Genomic DNA, 19,299 nt, shown 5'->3' with positions numbered 1-19,299 from the left:
AGATCGAAGAGGTGGTTCAGAAGGCCCAAAAGACTCACCCGAAACTCAAGACCGGGCCTCCAAACCGCCTGTTCGTACCCGATTCCACACGCTCTCACGTTCTTCAGTGGGCTCACAACTCCAAACTCACCTGTCATCTTGGCATCACCCGCACCATTCAGTTCATCCAGCAGCATTTCTGGTGGCCCAGCCTTGTTCAAGACCCCCGGGAGTTCGTCGAAGCCTGCTCCATCTGTGCCCGAGGGAAGTCTTCACACCTGCCCCCAGCTGGGCTGCTGCGTCCATTGCTTATCCCTAGCCGCCCTTGGTCCCATATCGGTCTGGACTTTGTTACTGGTCTACCTCCTTCTGAAGGTAACTATCATTCTCACTATTGTCGATCACTTTTCCAAATCCGTCCATTACGTACCCCTCCCCAAACTACCATCTGCCTTCGATACTGCTAACCTCCTTGTCCAGCATGTCTTTAGACTCCACGGTATTCCCATCGACATTGTCTCTGACAGAGGTCCTCAGTTCTCATCCCTGGTATGGAAGGAATTCTGCATAGCGGTGGGCGCAGCAGCCAGCTTGTCATCAGGATATCATCCGCAGACCAACGGCCAGACAGGGCGGGCAAACCAATCCCTTGAATCTCCCCTTTGTTGTGTTGTCGCACGCAACTCCTACTCCTGGAGCTCATTCCTCCCATGGATTGAGTACGCCCACATCTCCCTCACCAGTTCTGCTCCCGGTATGTCCTCATTCATGGCTTGTTCCCGATTTCCCAGAGATGCGATCGTCTCCGGGACGACATAACATGACAATGGCCACACTCACTTAAACACACAACAGGAATACAAACAATTTGTTGTCTAGAGTTTGCTTGCTCTCCCTGTGTTAGCGTGTTTTTTCTCCGGGTACGCTGGGTTCCTCCAACATTCCAAACACTTCAACTAGTGCTGCACGATTGTTGCCAAAATAATAATCACGATTATTCCTCATGTTCGGCAAAAATCTTTATTTTTTATTGCATTACTTTCAACAAACAATATGCAACAGTTTTCAGTGGAAAAGGAACAATGAAATAAGATTAAAAGATATATAATAATAAAAAAATAAATGTACCCCCCAAAAATTCTACTTTTAAAAGGGCTAACTGAATAAATATGCTATTACAAAGTGCAATCACGAATTGCAAATACAGGTTATGCATAGAAGGCAATAATGTTCGTCTGCAAGTACCGACTTTTCATTTGAAAACCCCAATTATTATATAGTGAATATTAAAGGACGGGTACGTCTCCGTTGTTCTGCTTGACAATTCGTCAAATCATTTGTGCACGGTCGCAAACTGCAAAACTGCACTTTTTCATTGCGGTCAGGCAAGCCGAAAAGGTGAAGTCAAGCCAGCCGCTACAAGGATTGTTAATAGAGTCGTACCGTGACACGCCGCCTCTCCGCCAACGTGTTGAGAGGGCCAACTTCGAAACAAAAGCTTCATATATTACTACATTGGACATCAATGCCATTTTAGGCTGGGTTGCGGGCACTGCTACTAATAAGCACTTTTCATATGCAACAGTGTCCGCATTTTAAATGACAATCAGGCTCATTTAATCGTGGCAGCCAAAATCGTGGTCATGATTAAAATTTGATTAATTGTGCAGCCCTAACTTCGACATCGAAGTGTTTTAATTTTCCATAGATGCGAAGTTCAGTGTAAATGGTTGTTTTTTCAGAGGTGCCCTCGATTGGCTGCTGACCAATCAAGACAAGCGGTACAGAAAAGGGATGGATATACTACAATCATTTACATTTTAAACTAGTTGAGGTAGATACTATATTAATCCTGACAGAAATTCTGGGATACAGTAAAACCCCAATAATAAGTAATAACAGTAACAATAACAATCATACTAATTAAAAAAACAACTTTCTATGTTATTATTATTATTATTATTATTATTACGTCATCATTGCACGAAGTACAAAGAATTTAAAAATGACTGAGATAGTCAAAGAGAATAGGTTCACTGTCAGGACAGGCGAAAATAGTCAAACAAAAGCAGTTTATCATTTCAGTCAGCCATCTACTGTGTGTAGCTGGATTGTGATAGCTTTGCTAATGGCATGCAATCTAAAATGCCGCATTACAGCAATCAGTCGGATGGCTTTAATGCACAGTTTAAGTTGTGTATGTCTGTGCATGACATATAAAAGATGCCTCCTGCTTATGAAATTGAAAAAGGATAACAGTCATAAATTGCATTTGTGTTATATACACAACTCCCTTTTTAATGTTCTTGACAACACTTTTCCTTTTATGTGAACATGGGCAATGCTAAATTATTTTATGCGTTTTACAACTCAGCTCAACTTTGAGAGCTTATTTTCCATTATCGACTGTGAAAAATCGTCTAGCGTGGCTGATGTGATAGGCACGTGTTGCAATTAATGGCAGGGCTGACACGCCACAGGTAGGAACACAACACAGTGCAGGAGAACAGAGGGTAAAATTGGTCAATAGGGCAAGAGCTGCCAAATCACTTGGTTTCTTCCACTTGACCAAAACACACTCAGAGTGCATTGATTAGATGAACCTAGGAAGAGAAACAGCAAGGATGCAACAACTCTGTATGTGTGACAGAAAAAAAAAAAAAGAACCGAAACTACAGGGAAAATACATGAATGTGGATAAAAGATGAAGAAGCGCCGAAAGGCATGTGGAAGTCTTTTTGATCACTTGTGCATTTATAATAACAAATCTGCTCATCCTCAGATACCTTCCCGGATACCTCCCACAGTCGGCAGCACAACTGAGCTAAAACATTACTTCCTAAATAGTGTGTTAAGTATGAGCACCATGCTACTTGCACACTCATATTCAACTTCTGTATTATAATGGGCCAAAATGCTATGCATGATCAGCTTTCACTTGATCGCTCTCCTGGTAGTTTTTAATTAAGAGCCAGTCAAACCAGCAGCATTAAAGTCTAAAAGAGGCTGAATACTTTCCAAAGGTTTCTAACAATGAATGCCTCAATGGACAGTACACAGCCAAGTCATTTTAATAATGTGCTATTTCTTTTGCCATTAGCACAAATTGCCCTCTTCTTGGGGGTAATTATCATAATCACGGCCAAAGTACAGCGCTTCCTCGATGCGCCTTTCATAATACAGCTTTATAGTCACAAGCACTATCACACATAACCACAGTGGCAAAATTTGTTGCTTTTTGCAACGTGGGGGTGTACAATACAATAACAAAAGACAAAAGCCGAACATCACAGGGCCCCCCCGCGGCGGATGTGTTTGCTAGCTCTGCACACAAATGGCAGCTTTTTATTATTTATTGATTTTTCTCTTTTGTTTGTTTTCTGTAGTGCATAAATGGATGCACCAGGAGCGTCACTAGGTTTTATGGACAGCCGTGGCTCAGCCCCCAGGAGAGCACGAGCACAAATTTCACAAACAACTAACAAAGACTGAGAAATTGCTTTTCAATGTTTTTTCTTTGACTATTGTGTAAAGGTTTTAGGCCTCCTTAGATTTCTTGTGGTTTTTCAGTCTGTTTACTAATACAGTAAACAAACACAGGAAGTATCATTACATTATTCTTATTATCCTCATCATTATCCATCTGTTTTCCGTACCGCTTATCCTCACTAGGCTCGCAGATGTGCTGGAGCCTATCCCAGCTGACGCTGGGCGAGAGGCGGGTTTACACCCTGAACTGGCTGCCAGCCAATCGCAGGACACGTCTAAACAAAGAACCATCGCACCTATGGACAATTTAGAGTCTCAAATTACCATGCATGTTGTTGGGATGTGGAGTACCCGGAGAAAACCGACGCAGGCACGGGGTGAACACGCAAACTCCGCACAGGCAAGGCCGGATTTGAACCCGGGTCCTCAGAACTGTGAGGTAGATGTGCTAACCAATCGCCCACCGTGCCGCCTATTATTATTAGTATTTTTATGATAAATATATCTTTGTTCATCAATGGTCCAGCAACGTACAGTGACGCACTGACAGGCAGAGTTATGAAATGCTCTTCCATGAGATGGGAGAAGGTACAATATAGCTGTTTATCCAACAGTTGCCATTCATATTAATGAATAAGTCATGGCTTCCTGCTAGTATAACACATTTGTGTTCAATTAAACAAGCCCGTGTCTCACACTGGAGGAGAGGTTGCATGCTTGGTTAAAGGCTAGGGCTAGCTGGCCACAACTTCCCAACTACTAACTCCCGCTAGCCAATGTCAAATCGCTGGAGAACAAACTGGATGCCAATCGCTGGAGAACTGGATGTAGCCAGTCTGGTGTCATGCTGTGAGGACAATAAACTCAATAGGGGCGGCGTGTCGCAGAGGCTAAGTGTATGCACTGCAACCGGAGGGTCGCTGGTTCATATCATCACCCGGACACAGGTTACCACCACTTGGGTTTGACTGTGGTGTGAATGAATAATGTGTGCAATTATAAAGCATCTTTGAGTCCCTTGAAAGGGCATTGTAAGTCAAATGAATTATTATCCTCAAAACAAACAAGACAAAGAAGATGATTGTGGCTATGAGGAAGGAGATGAGGCCTCATCAATAATGGTCACCCGGGAGCTTGAAGTCGAAAGGGTGAGCAGATTTAAATACCTGGGCTTCCACATCAGTGGAGGACCTCAACTGTACATTGAACGCTACACAAGGTGGCCAAGAAGGCACAACAGCGGCTATACTTCCACAGGGGCATGAGGAAGTTGAATATGTCGCCTAAGATTCTCTGCAACTTCTACAGCTACATTGTGAAGAGCATCTTAACCAGCTGCATCGCTGTGTAGTAAGGCATCATGATGGACCACAGGTGCCCGCAAAGAGTGGCAAAAACTGCTGAGAACCAATGCAGAGCATCTCCCACCGCAGAGCCCACGGGGATGCTGCCTCCATCAGCAAAGACTATTCCCATTTCTACCCTCAAGCCGGAGTTACAGGTGTGAAATGTAGGACTAACAGACTGAAGAACTATCTCTTCATAGCTACTTTATATCTTACATTTTTTGGCAGTCACGCGGACAGCAAAGTAATTTCATTGCACGGGGTAAACACGTTTCCCAACTGTTCGTATGATAATAAAAACGGAATAAATTCCCTGATCTTTTTTGTAGCGCTCGACACCCCATGGGATTTATGGTGAAAATATGGTAGATGGTTTCCTTCCTTTCCTGGCCGTGTTTCTCAAATGATAAGCTTTTCGGCACAAAAGTGGGCCTGCTGTTGGCAATTGTGTTGTTTTTGTGTGTGCTTGCTTTCCGAGCAACCACATTAAAGAAAGTGTTGTGAAATAGCAATTGTTGGGTCATGGAAATGGATGAAAAGCAGGCATCCATTAGTCTACATTTTAGTACATGAATTAAAAAAATGTACAGCTCAAGCACAGCAAAACTGAAATAAGTTGTTGTGTTGTGCCTGTGCATTATTGGGGATGCTGCATTATTTAGCCTTCCAAATACATTGTACAGAATCCCAGTAGTTCAAAGAGGTTGCATGGTTTCAGGCCATTCAACTGCCTACACGCATTGTCCTTTAACTTCAATATATATATTATATATACATATAATAGTATACTGTAAATAAATTATATACATTCGTTTGTATTTCACTTTTGTCTAAAGACACCAGAGATAAAGAAATGAATATTTTGGAAAGTTCGGGTTCATACCATCATGTCATTGGCCCGTAGCTATTGTAGTTTCACTGCACATACGAAGTCTGCTAACCTGTTTTCCATGTTTGGTCATGTTCCGATAGTAATTTGCTCCTCACCTCAACGAGATATAAAAACCATAATCCAGCCTGCTCATATACGTAATCATCCTATGTATCTATGTATCCCTTTAAAGATCATGGCCATTTAAAATAGATCAGGAAACCTTAACACAAAAGACAAAGCTGCCATTTGCTCGCCCTGACCGTTAAAAAGGTTTTGCACGCTGTCAACAGGAGCAGTTTTAATAAGCACAGTAGCAAGACTGGAGGTGTGCTTTTGATCCAACCTTTGCTGAACTCTTTACGCAGCCGTGCCTCTACAACCAGCTGAGAATTTGCGAAAGTTGGGTCTTCTCAGCAGCAGTCATTAATGCACATATTTCCTCTTAATTAGGCCATTGCCACTGCACTAATTTAGACTTATACTGGATGTCTTTCATACCTGCAGCTAATCCACCATGTGCTCTCCGTGTTTCGTCTTCCTGCGCAGGCCTCCTGCAAAGACTGAAGTTTCTTTTAAGATCTACTGATCATTATAAAGCAGTGTGCTCAGGCTTTGAGCCACAGTGGTGACCTTTTATCTTGCTTTGAAAGAACGCATCCACTGAGTCCACAGACCTCCTCTGCGCTCACCATGCAACTGACTTCTTTTTCTTGTAAGGGGAGCATCTTTATTTTCTCTATTTTCATTTCAGAGAAGGATTTCGTTCAGATTAATTTTTTTTAATTTTAATTACCTTCAGCAAATGAAAACCGCGTGAGGTGAGGCTATTTTTTGATTGTCACTCGGGGCTCTATATTCGTTGACTCCACTTGGACTGCAGTACTTGGGTTAATTTTGTCTGATATTTAGATTTGTTTTGATGATCTTTGTTTTGATTATCTTAAACAAAGTGGGGATTCTATGCAAAAAAATAAATAAAAAAAAAAGACTTCGAGAAGGGGGTTACATATGGCACATGGCAAGCGTATATATATATATATATATATAGTAATAATCGATATATCAGTGACGATACTCACCATCTCCCTGGCAGCGCAACGGTCCAACTGTCAGTTTGGCTTCGGAGCCAGCTCGGTTGGTGTCGCCCACGGCAACCTGGCTGACTGGCAGGTGTTCCTTATATGTCAAGAGGCCAGAATCTTCTTTCCTGGAGCACAAAGTAAAAATAGGAATTGAACAAAACTAAAACTTTGAACTTGATGGAAGTGTGATTCAGATGGTGAAATGATTGAAAATTAATGAATTCATCATGATAACAATGTGTTAATGAGAATCAATTATATTGGGCAAATGAATACATTTATTACTTACATCATTACACGAATCAAATTACCTTTTCAACTGACATAAGATTGAATGTTTTTTATGAGACAACTGGAAGGAGCTTGAGAAAAAGAATAATCGTGTGTGTGTGTGTGTGTGTGTGTGTACTGCCGAAAATATGGGTGCAAACTGAAAATAGAACAGTAGGAAATATTTTAAAAAGCCAATCACCCAAACAGAGAGATCAGTAAATCTTATTTGTAGTCCTGTCAGTTTTGAAGAGGCAGAGAAAGACATAAAGGCAAATGAAACCGCTCATCCTCACTAACACGCAGGAATTAGTAAAAGACCAACGTGGCCAGTCTTAGCCAATTGTGTTATCTTATGAGCATGATCCATCAGATGGATACAAACATTGACACTTACTGGTTGTGATGATTGCGGTGTCAAAGCTTCTGTGTTTGAGTGCATTATGGGTAGTGACAGTCAACATTCAGTCAATATTGCTTTTGAATTTAGAACACTCACAAAACTAGACAAACAATAGAAATAAAAATTGCTGCTGATGACTTTCATGCATTCTGTGAAGCTGTAAGTCAATTACAATATTCAGTCATGGGGTGTGTGATCATGAATTGAAATGTGTGTTTAAGAGGCCCCTTGACCTTTACTATTTGAATTTCAAATAAATGAGCCAGTTTCAAAACTTCTGATGAAAAAAAAAGTTTTTTTCAGGATTTCTGTGGGTGACCTTTGAGGATTAAGTTCAAGTGTGACACCTGGCGAAGCAATTGAGAGGTTCCTGGACCACAAACAGGTTTGTTAATTGTAATTTAGGAATGTCCTTTGAAAGGGCTCTTCTACAAATCTTGTTTCTAAGCTTTACAAATAATCCCTCACAGCCGCTAGGGCTGAAATGGTATAGGACTGGTCTTGGAGGTTTGATACCTATTGTCAGAATCAGAATCAGAATCATCTTTATTTGCCAAGTATGTCCAAAAAAAAACACAAGGAACAAGGAAGGTAGTTGGAGCCGCTCTAGTACGACAACAGACAGTCAATTGACAGAGAACACTTTGGCGACATAAAGACATTGACAAAAAAAAACAGTCACTGAGCTGTGCTTTTATTATATTTGAGGATAGAGTTGCATATTTAGCAAGTGACTGTGCTACTGGTCTCATTTCAAATCAAATATTTTCACACACTTAAGGAAACGCTGCTTGTTTTTGAGTCCGTGTTGTAAATGGCAAAAGACTTGATTGGCGATTAGTGTACTTCAAGCTCTACGGTCATTGTGGAGTGGGAAAGTTGAGCAGTAATGTGTACTGTTGCTGCACACATTAACCACACAGTTGTATTTGACAGTAACATACCATTGCGAGTGGTCGGCGTCACAGTTGCAATCATACTTAGGGTCAGTGCAGTTCCTGTCGATGCCGCAGGCACATTTCTGGATGCCAGGACCCGAACCCCCCCAGTAGAAGTGCTTCTCACTGCCCCGGCCCACCCACCATGTGTAAGGAGTCCCATCTGGGAAGGGAAAAACATAAAGTCATCAGATGGTGTATTGGATGATGGTGTAATAGCTGAATGGTACAATCAGAGAAAAATCTATACGCTAAGTTGCAAAACAGCTGAAAGTCACTTATTGCTAGTTGATTAATTGAATCATTGAATCATTAAATCTTTGAGGAATTCATTCCTAAATTGTTAAATCTTTCAGGTATTTGCATTCATGTGATTCATATTGACAATAGCCGCTGCATGGTGACTGTAATGTATTCATTTCATACATTTTAAGCACCTGAATGGCTCATAGATCATGTCTGTGATTGTACTTTTCTGTGAAAATACTGAGCTTTGGTCTTTAAGCCTTAAAATAGCTGAGTGAAAAAGCTGGCGAGCAAATTTTACTCTGTTTAATAATGCTACTGCAGTGGGAACTCTTATAAATAACTAATGCACATTATCAATGCACAGCTAGAAAGTGCTACAAACTTGAAATACACGCCAATATAGGTCAAATAATAATATGAACACAAAAAGGTAATTCTGATTCTTCTTCTTCTTCTTCTTTTACTTTGGGCTTGTCCCTTTAGGGGTCGCCACAGCGCATCATCCTTTTCCATGTAAGCCTATCTCCTGCATCCTCCTCTCGAACACCAACTGCCCTCATGTCTTCCCTCACGGCATCCATCAACCTTCTCTTTGGTCTTCCTCTAGCTCTCTTGCCGGGCAGCTCCATCCTCATCATCCTTCTACCAATATACTCACGATTTCTCCTCTGGACGTGTCCAAACCGTCGAAGTCTGCTCTCTCTAACTTTCTCTCTGACTCTTCTGTCACATAACACACCTGACACCTTCCTCCACCCGTTCCAACCTGCTTGGACCCGTTTCTTCACCTCCTGACCACACTCACCATTGCTCTGGACAGTCGACCTCAAGTATTTAAAGTCCTCCACCCTTGCTATCTCTTCTCGCTGTAGCCTAACTCTTCCCCCACCACCCCTCTCATTCATGCACATATATTCTGTCTTACTTCAGCCAATCTTCATTCCTCTGCTTTCCAGTGCATCCCTCCATCTTTCTAACTGTTCCTCCACCTCCTCCCTACTTTCACTGCAGATCACAATGTCATCTGCAAACATCATGGTCCACAGGGATTCCAGTCTAACCTCAACTGTAAGCCTATCCCTCACCACTGCAAACAGGAAGGGGCTCAGAGCTACTTCGACCAACAGCAGCTGTCTTTCCACCGGCGGCGGTGGCGGACGTTTGTTAACCCGGGCCACGACCGATCCGGTATGGAATTCTTTGGATGAACGTTCATATTTGTGTGGCAAAGTTTCAAGCCGGATGCCCTTCCTGACACAACCCTCTGCATTTATCCGGGCTTGGGACCGGCCTACTTTTCGCACTCGCTTGTGCCCCCCATAGGGCTGCATTATAAAGGTAATTCTGGTTATGATCTCCAATAGATTATATTGCAGATAATCAGTGGATAATGAGTAACTAATGGTTAAAATGTGTTTTTGAAATAGAAACATTCGTATATTTACCTCAGGAAATATAAACACCCATGTGAGTAGTCAGAGCAACACATGATTTGTCTTACAATATATACCAATAAAAGAGGAAATTGAACAATATTGCATTTACCTCCTGACTCTGGTAAAAGCAAACTGCCTTGTCAATACCACTTTGGTGGACTCCATTACAGCAATAAAAGTCAGACAAAATATAATACTGCTATAGTTTCATCCATATTCTAACCAAAGTAAACAATTCCACATTAAAATGTCATCATAGACAATGAAAGTCACAGTTGTATACCAATTGCATCCATGTGTGCTTATTCTGGTAACATTTGTTGATTTGTTTGTCAGCAATAGAAGAAAAGGAAGAAACAAATACATATGAGGATATAAATAGTTTTGACCTGGGCAGTTTAGGTTTACTTAACCTAGTAATTCTGAAACACAGCTGTATTTTTATTTGTGTTCAAGCATGACATGTAAGTTTTGTTTCGCAAACAAATAGCCAATCCATAGTAAATGTGCCCTTGGGTGTAGGAAATCACACAGTACACAGTTCAGCACACACATCAAACTTGACCGTTTTCAGCAATTAAGTGATATATCCAGTATTTTCCAACATACTGAGTTTGAATGTTGGAAATGTATTTTTCCTGAAGCAAAATGCCATATATTTGTGACAGTACAAGAGCAATGCAGGTGAGGTGAGAGAAAAAACAAGCGTAGGAGTATGCGCATGACACAACGCACAACGAGAATCATGTAGTGTGCCAGTTCCAGGTCTCATGTGAGATGGCGTTTAAGCTCTGCCAAAAAACAAACTGACTGAAGAGAGAAGACAGTGAGGAAGAGGGACTGTGTGGGGGGTTCGGGGGGGTGGGGGGTGAGGATGACAGCCCGGATGGAATGAGACGTGCAGGAGGAGGACGGAGGTGGAATTGTACTGATGCAGGACTCATACAGAAAGCCATGAAGGGAAGGGTCACTGCGTTACTCGACTGACAAGCGTAGCACAGTGTGTGTGTGTGAAAAAGATGGAGTGCGCTTTTGGCAGTGTACAGGAGGAAACAAGGTATTATATACAGGTATTATAGGACAATGTAAGTATTTAGAGCAAGTTTTCCAGTAAGTAGTGTAGATTATTCAGTTGTTGTATGTATTATCTAATGCAACAAACATCAATATAAGGGAAGATGGATATACTTAGAAAGCTTTTCTCAGTTGTTAAAGATAATAGAAAGAACAACACTGCATTTGAAATATAAGTCGGGTCTAAAGTACAGCCTTAGTTTCTGGTAAACTTATTTGACATTTTCTTCATACTGTAGCAATACAGTTGTATATGAGGAACTCCTGCAAATGTTATTCCTGCTAAAGAAAATATAGGAAACTGAATTAAAAAATATATCATTCACATCATTATGAAATGTACTGAACCGGTTCTCATTTAGACACATTTTGTACAAGAAATACATAAAAGGCACAGTAACAGGCAACTGACTTATTTCTGGTTCTTTGACGTTTTAATTAGTTATTCAAATTAATTAACTTAATTGATATGTGCTAGGATCCCTGAAGGTGTCAAGCTGGTGGCCCGAGGGCCAGATCCGGCCCACCACGTCATTTTATGTGGCCCGCGAGAGTGTGCATCGACTTTGTGTTTCTTGCTAAAATACCAAAATTCCAAATTGGCTTCACTTTTAAAAATATTGAGATATTGCAAGCTTTTTTTTGTTACCAACCCCACTTTTAAAATAAAATTGATTCATACGGCAGTTGAACAAAAGTAATTATCCATTAATTTGTGTATATGTAATAATATGAGGCAATCATACATTCGTATGGTTTTGCAGCCATAACGGCCCTCCGAGTGGAACCATAACTGCGATGTGGCCCGTGACAAAAATGAGTTTGACACCCCTGGTGTAGCGCTTCACATGCTTGACATATGCGCAGGCAGCGTGGGTTTAGGCCCCACTGACCAATGGAATTTGAGTGTGAATGTTCTGTCTCTCTAAGTGCCCTGTGTTTGACGGATGACCAGTCCAGGCTGTAGACTACCTTTTGCCAAATGTCAGCTTGGAGAGGCTCCAGCTTGCCCACAACCCTGAACAGGATAAGTGGCATGGAGCACGGCTAGATAAATATGTTCTAAGTCTTAGTTTTCTGTACTATGGCAAAAGTGGCATATTCCGGCAACGTCAGCCGTGTTAGTGGACTGTATTGCGTCTTGACGTGCCATTCAGAGTGTGTCACGCCAAGGGTTTGAGGATGTGCATTTATGGTCGTATTGCTGGAAAAGGAATTAGGTAATTTTGACGCTACATATAGCACTTACATTTTTTAAATACAATTTCCTACTGCTAATTCACATTGTCACTCAAGCTGTCATAACAAAAAAACTGAGCATTCCAACTTCCTGTGAGGGAAAATCAGAGCCGCTGTTTACACAACACACGAGAGATATATAAAATAAACGGGCCAAATTGAATGTATAATTTGATCCACTTTGCTTCTTTCGCTTGTCTCCTTTGTTTCCTTTCCCTTTTACAGCCATCAAACTTGGTAAATGTTCCCGGAAGAAATAAAATATTGGTAAAGCCTTGAGTTGAGTTGCCTCAGGGACCCCCCGAGCCCCTTGCCCGCCCAACACGCACGCACACGCACACACACACACACACACACACATGCGCGCACACACACTACTGTACGATGATGAATGTATCAATTTCTTTGCACGGCCAAGTAAAGGACACATCGAGCAACTTGGGAGAAGACAAAAGCACAGAACTTTCCAGCTCTGCCTTAGAGAACATTTCCTTTTTATTTAACTGTTAATAAAAACTTTAAAACTTCAAAAAATGGGAGGAGAGTAGTCTGAATTGGATTCTGGAGTCATGCACCACTTCATCCATTGTACTCATCTGTCATGTGCTGTATTTTGGTTGCCTGTTGGGTCATGCCTTCCTTTCTCTGCCTGCAGCGTTGCCTAGGAGATGTGGGAGGAGCCACCTAGTTGCACCTGCCGGCAATTTGCTCTTGGGTGTATTTAAGAATGGCTCATGCTGTATTATAGTAACAATAGTATTACTTATGTTGTCGTTTTGCTTATCTGCCATACTCGTGTCTCCTGCTTTGTTCCTGTTCTGTCCAGTCTCGCCGTTTCCAGTGGTACTTAAGGTTTGTGTAAGTACAATTGTGATTTGGTCTTTCCGTTGTATAAAGAATAATCAGTGTACCAGACGTACTTAAATTGGTTTTATTAGGTGGCACGGTGGACCAGACCTGTCTCCCATTGAAAATGTGTGGCGCATTATGAAGCGTAAAATACGACAACGGAGACCCCGGACTGTTGAACAGCTGAAGCTGTACATCAAGCAAGAATGGGAAAGAATTCCACCTACAATTAGTGTCCTCAGTTCCCAAACGTTTATTGAATGTTGTTAAAAGAAAAGGTGATGTAACACAGTGGTAAATATGACACTGTCCCAGCTTTTTTAGAATGTGTTGCAGCCATAAAAGTCCAAGTTAATGATCATTTGCTAAAAACAATAATGTTTATCAGTTTGAACATGAACTATCTTGTCTTTGTAGTGTTTTCAATTAAAAATAGATTGACCATGATTTACAAATCATTGTACTCTTTTATTATTTATGTTTAACACAACGTCCCAACTTCACTGGAAAAGGGGTTGTATAAACAACAGGGCTACAGCACACAGACACATTTTAGTGTGTCACCACTCAGCAAAGGTTCTGTTGTGTCATGGTTTGTTTGCATTGAAAAGTAAATTATTACAGCATATTGTTATTTAAGGGAACCTAACCATCAAAAAATATGCTGCAGACCCTTCTGTCAGCTCTAGCCTCCCCCAGGAGGACTCATTAAAATGGTTTCATTGAGGATTCCTTGGCAGGGTGTCTATAGCGGACCCTAATGGGCATTCTATATCTTATGCAACCCAAAATATATCACTGCATGGGACCAGTTTTCCACAAATGACATCATGGTAAATGGTAAATGGACTGCACTTTATCTACACCATCACAGTGCCCACTTTACAAAGCCTCACATTCACCCACTCACACACACATTCATACACCAATGGGCGACTACTGCCATGCAAGGTGCTGCCAGGCCCACTGCTGCCAGGCCCACTGGGAGCAAATTAGGGTTCAGTGTCTTGCCCAAGGATACTTCGACATGCAGACAGCCGTAGCCGGGTTTCGAACCAGTGACCCTTCGGTCACTGAACGGTCACTGCACCACCATGCACTACCATGAGTCAAAGGATAATTTTTCATTTGTGAAGGATTGGAAGTATTTCCACAGGTTTGAAGTATAGCATGGCTGTGCGCCATACTGCTACTATTGTTACAACACTGTCATGACAAGTGTTGTGATGTTGGTTGGTGCGTGTTGTGATCTGAATAATGTTCTCATGATCACAAAGTTGTTTTCCACGCATTGTTGGACATAACATTTTGGAAATCAAGATGGAATTGAACTTTGTGCCGCTGCCCGCCTTCCTCACCGCCTATCCTGTGCAAATATAGAACTTCAAGACTGTTTAGACTGATAGATAGGAGTGTCTTTGATAGTTAAACTGGCAGCCTGGATGAATATACAGACAGTGTCACATCCTATGTCAGTTTCTGTGAAGATGTGTGTGTACCAATAAAGACATATCACAACTTTGCCAGGCTAAAGAGGACGCCTATCAAAGGGGGGTCAGAGCCCAGTACAATCACACTAGAATCCGCCTGACAAAATAAATTAACATCACAAAGAGAAATTATGCAGAAAAGATGGAAGAACGGTTTACTGCTTTAGTGTGGCCACGCAACCCGGAGCTGAACAGGCTCAAGACTGTAGAGATGATCATGGACTTCAGGAAGCATCCTTCGCCAGAACTGCCCCTCACGCTGTCCAACTTCCCTGTGTCAACCGTCGAGACCAAGTTCCTGGGAATTTCAGTCTCTCAGGACCTGAAGTGGGAGATTAATATCAACTCCAACCTCAAAAAGGCCCAGCAGAGGATTTACTTCCTGCGGCTTCTGAGGAAGCACGGCCTGCTACAGGAGCTGTTGAAGCAGTTCTACACGGCTGTCACTGAATCAGTCCTGTGTTCATCCATCACAGTCTGGTTTGGTCCTGCCACAAAAAAGGACAAACTCTGACTGCAACAGCCAACAGGACTGCCAAAAACAATCATTGGTACCTCCCTACCCATCCTTGAGGACTTGCACGCTGCCAGAACTAAGACAAGAGCATGCAAAATCCTCTTGGGCCCTCCACATCCTGGTCACCAGCTCCGATCGATCAATGCAAACTAAAACAAGCCGACATTCCTGGTATTCTACTTCATCAGAAGCTTGTTTTCATACTCTTGGACCCACACAGATATATGAAAACTGTGTCACCTTGTTGGGTAGACATTTCGCTACTCCACAGAGCATTGTCGTCCGGTGAAGGCAGCAGATGGGCGAGCCGAATGTCCTCTGTAAATTGGCCGATTTGACGTGATGCCAAAGATGTGTTTTTCACGTCGAATTCAAGCTTCACATATGTAGAAGTTATACAATTAACTGTTGTTAATAGTACAGTAAAACCTACAATACGAATAAATGTGTAACAAACCTTACCTTTGAGTTACCATTTTAGTACTTTGAGCTATAATGATTAGTATTAGTTTACGCAGAAAAAAAACGACCCACAAACACAGTGTACATTTGTTTGGGTTCTGGATTTTTGTCTGACTTTTGCAACATATTTGCATGGAATAGGCATCCACTGTATTAGAAATAGCCCTCCGAATGATGCACTAAAAGAATCATGACCAAAAAGTTAGTTGCCAAAAATTGTGCGCACGTGTGTGGTCTATAGCAGGATGGTATGAATGCAAATCCACAATATATGAACTTATCAGTATAAAAGACATTCAAACAGGCCTTCAATAGGATTTGATGATGCAGCATCTTAAGATTGTTGTTTTGTCATTGTGAAGTGCTCTTCACGACCACTCACACATTTAGTAAACACGCTTTCTCTAAATCTCAAGGGCTCTGGATAAGACGAACAAGACCTCTTCCCATAAACACAAACATTTTTAGTCCAGCCTGTCCACAAAGTAGTGGATCAATTCATCTTTGTCAGAGAGTCTCTGTTCCTGCTCTTTTGTTGTCTTGTCATTTGTTTGTGTTTGTTCAGAGCTGAGCCTTGTCACTCTGCTCAGCACCAGCCGCTCTTTGTTAGCCTCCTATCATCTTCGCATCGGTTTTTTTTGTTGTGAGTGGGAGCCACATTAGCAGTGCCCCATAATTTCGCCAGCGAGTCCTAGACAATGTGTATGTGTGTGAGAGAAAATATAAAGGGAGATTCTGTATGTCCTTTGTCTTTGTGCTTATCTCTGCAAGTCCGTGTGCTTCTTTTGTGTGTCTATCCTTCTCTCATGGACCACCTATTCATCACTCGACTCAAAGAACCTCTCAACCCTGATGACATTTCCCCAATCTCGATCACTCCCACATATTTAGCCCTCTCTATACGCCAAGCTTCCCACCCTTTTCTTGCTCTCTCATATCTTTTGGTCTCTGAGGTCCTTTTTCCCCTTTATCCGTCTCCCTATTATCTCACGACTTGCTCTTACGTGTGCATTTGCTCTGCCTTCATCTCTCATATCTGCCTTCTCACTCGCTTCTTTGATCAAGCCCTGTACAGTGTCTGCCTCTCCACACCACTTCTCTGTGACTTTTTACTGGCAACTAATCTATTTGTGTTTTTATTAGTCCTGATTTAATCTGCTCCTTAATCCGATTTGGCAAACTCCCCTTGCTCTGATCAAGATCTGAGGCTATGTTTGAAATACAGGCTGCCCTCCTCCGTCGATCCCATATGGTTTGATCCGCAAAGGGCTACCGTGCATTTCAAATGATTGGAGAGTAGACTATGGATGTTTTCACCACTAGGCACGCTGTTGAGAAATCACGTTTAAATGGTGCCCCATTTGTTTGGCTCTTAAACAATAATGTAACATGGAGTACTACAGATCGTTGCACACAATTACAACGCTCGGCAGTTGACGGCCACCATGGGTCGAGAGGCAAAGAAAATGAGCCAACAAACGTGAGAAATTTGACTCAAGCAAAAATGTCTGTAAACAAAGACACAATTGATCACAATATCCTGCAGTTGGTGTAATCATTTTAGCGTCCAATTGACCATCCAGTCATCATCCTATACTGTATTTTTGATGCCCCTTACTATTCAATCAAAACCAAATACCAAGGGTCTGATGACTAAAATCCCAAAATATACCTGCAACTACAATTTATGCATCTTTTGCAGGGGTACAACAAAAGATATAGTTTCAAAATACAACCCCAATTCCAATGAAGTTGGGACATTGTGTTAAACATAAATAAAAACAGAATACAATGATTTGCAAATTATTATTTAACACAACGTCCCGACTTCCTTGGAATTGGGGTTGTAGTATTGGTTGAGAGCTTGTTGAAGATTTTTACTCTTCAGCAAGATGTCAATTTCCTTATGGTGAGGTGCTGGTCAAGTGACGGTATCCAAGTGGTTCACACAGCTGCTTCACGGTTCTGACGTTGCGGGTTTGAATCTTGTGTTTAGATGTTCTCCTCATTCTTGTGTGGTTTCTCTGCAGGTACTCCAGCTTCCTCGTATATTACAAAAAACATGCATGTTATGTTCATTGAAGTGTGTTGGTATGACAAAGTCCAAATCAACGGTTTACGCCATCTCTTACCCAAAGTCAGCAGGGATTAGCTCTAATATACCCACGAGCGTAATGAGAATAAGCAAGCTAGAAGATGGATGGAACAGTCTCCTCATATTGGACACGTCTGATTGGCTGCTTGATTTATTTGGACAAAAAAAATAAATTCATTATGACAAAAAAAGAAAAACCAACAACTTCACAATAGTACCGAAGCAAGACCTAATCGACTATACAGTACATTTTCTTTAGAAAGCAAGTGCTGACAAGCTCAGCTAATTGTTTTGCTGATACGATTGACAATAAATCTGATCAACGTCCTTTGATCAAAATCAAATGTGTAGATTTTCTACTTGCTAATTTGACTATAAAAACAGTGATACTTTAATAACATCATGAGCTTTATGTAAACTTATCATTTGAAGCTGAGACATTGACTGGTGGTTCCTAGCTGTTCCTCGAGTTATACATTATTAAGTTGAAACAAAACGAGAATAAACCAACATGTATTTGAATACTTGATCAATTATGGTGAATTAAAAACAATAAAAAATAAAACAAAAAAAATGAATCAATTGTTTTTAATTTTGTAATATACTTTTTTTAAAGGGCTTGGATAATCCCTTATGTTCTGAACTCCTTTTTCAATGCCAGTGGTTGTGATATTAAAGTTTGTTTATTCCAGATTCAGTGTTTAAGCAAAATATAAGTTTGTTGCCATATGATCAACTTTAACACTGCATTTGTGCAGAAAAGGAAAACATGCACATTGCAGTGATTTTTCATTAAATATTAAGTTTGGCCCGCGACGTTGTCCCAATTTTTAATTTTGGCCTACCGTGAATTTGAGTTTGACACCCCTGCCCTAACCAAATGGCAAAACAATCTGTACTGTATTTCAAAACAATCCTGTTGTGTTGTTGGCATAACAACCAGACACCTGGGTAAGTGGCCTTATGGGTCTCAATGGTGGAACATTGGACAGGTAGGTGTTTATGTAACCTTATGGATGAGAGACTATTGCTGTAAGTTTTCCCTTCTTCAGTTACAGGAATAGCGTGATGATTCAGAAACATTTTTCTTGTACTATACTATTGTTAGTGATATTGTATTGAGTGTTACTTGTCAATTCCCACCCTGTAATCTTTTGTCTAAAAAAAAAAAAAAAAAAAAAAAAAAAAAATTATTCCATGAGCATTAAATTCTGGCTTGGGAGAGCAAAGGTTAAAGAGAAACAGAGTGCAAAGTGTACAGTTTCGTTGCTGGTTGACTGCAGCGCAGGGAGTCTGGGGAGGAATGTCCATGTTGTGCACGCAGCAGACAGGCCGGTGGAAGAATAATGAGTTTTTTCCAACAGTTTCAACCTGAGAGCACCTATAACACCATCCACCTTCCTGACAGTTCACAGGATGTGGCTCCTTCCTTTGCCCGCTGTTAGGCACAGCTTTATGCTCTAGTAAATTCACTCTGCATACTGGGACACACACGCACACACACACA

The 19,299-nt window shown here is 41.3% G+C and overlaps 1 protein-coding gene across 3 annotated transcripts in view; it reads right to left on the bottom strand.

Moving 5' to 3' along the window:
• The window catches only part of cntnap2a (contactin associated protein 2a), a 294,944-nt gene that overhangs the window by 48,820 nt on the left and 226,825 nt on the right, over window positions 1-19,299 (bottom strand). For all 3 annotated transcript variants that reach the window (XM_061758709.1, XM_061758710.1, XM_061758711.1), the window contains exons 16-17: window positions 8,388-8,544; window positions 6,768-6,895 (exon numbers count right to left, since the gene is read on the bottom strand). In XM_061758709.1, the coding sequence (XP_061614693.1) occupies window positions 6,768-6,895; window positions 8,388-8,544 (285 nt within the window). The remainder of the gene's footprint in view (window positions 1-6,767; window positions 6,896-8,387; window positions 8,545-19,299) is intronic.

This window comes from Phyllopteryx taeniolatus, chromosome 20 (assembly GCF_024500385.1).
Source record: "Phyllopteryx taeniolatus isolate TA_2022b chromosome 20, UOR_Ptae_1.2, whole genome shotgun sequence".
In the NCBI taxonomy this organism is placed as follows: domain Eukaryota; kingdom Metazoa; phylum Chordata; class Actinopteri; order Syngnathiformes; family Syngnathidae; genus Phyllopteryx; species Phyllopteryx taeniolatus.
Note: the sequence above shows the minus strand (reverse complement) of the source record. Positions and strands in the feature narration are given on the sequence as shown.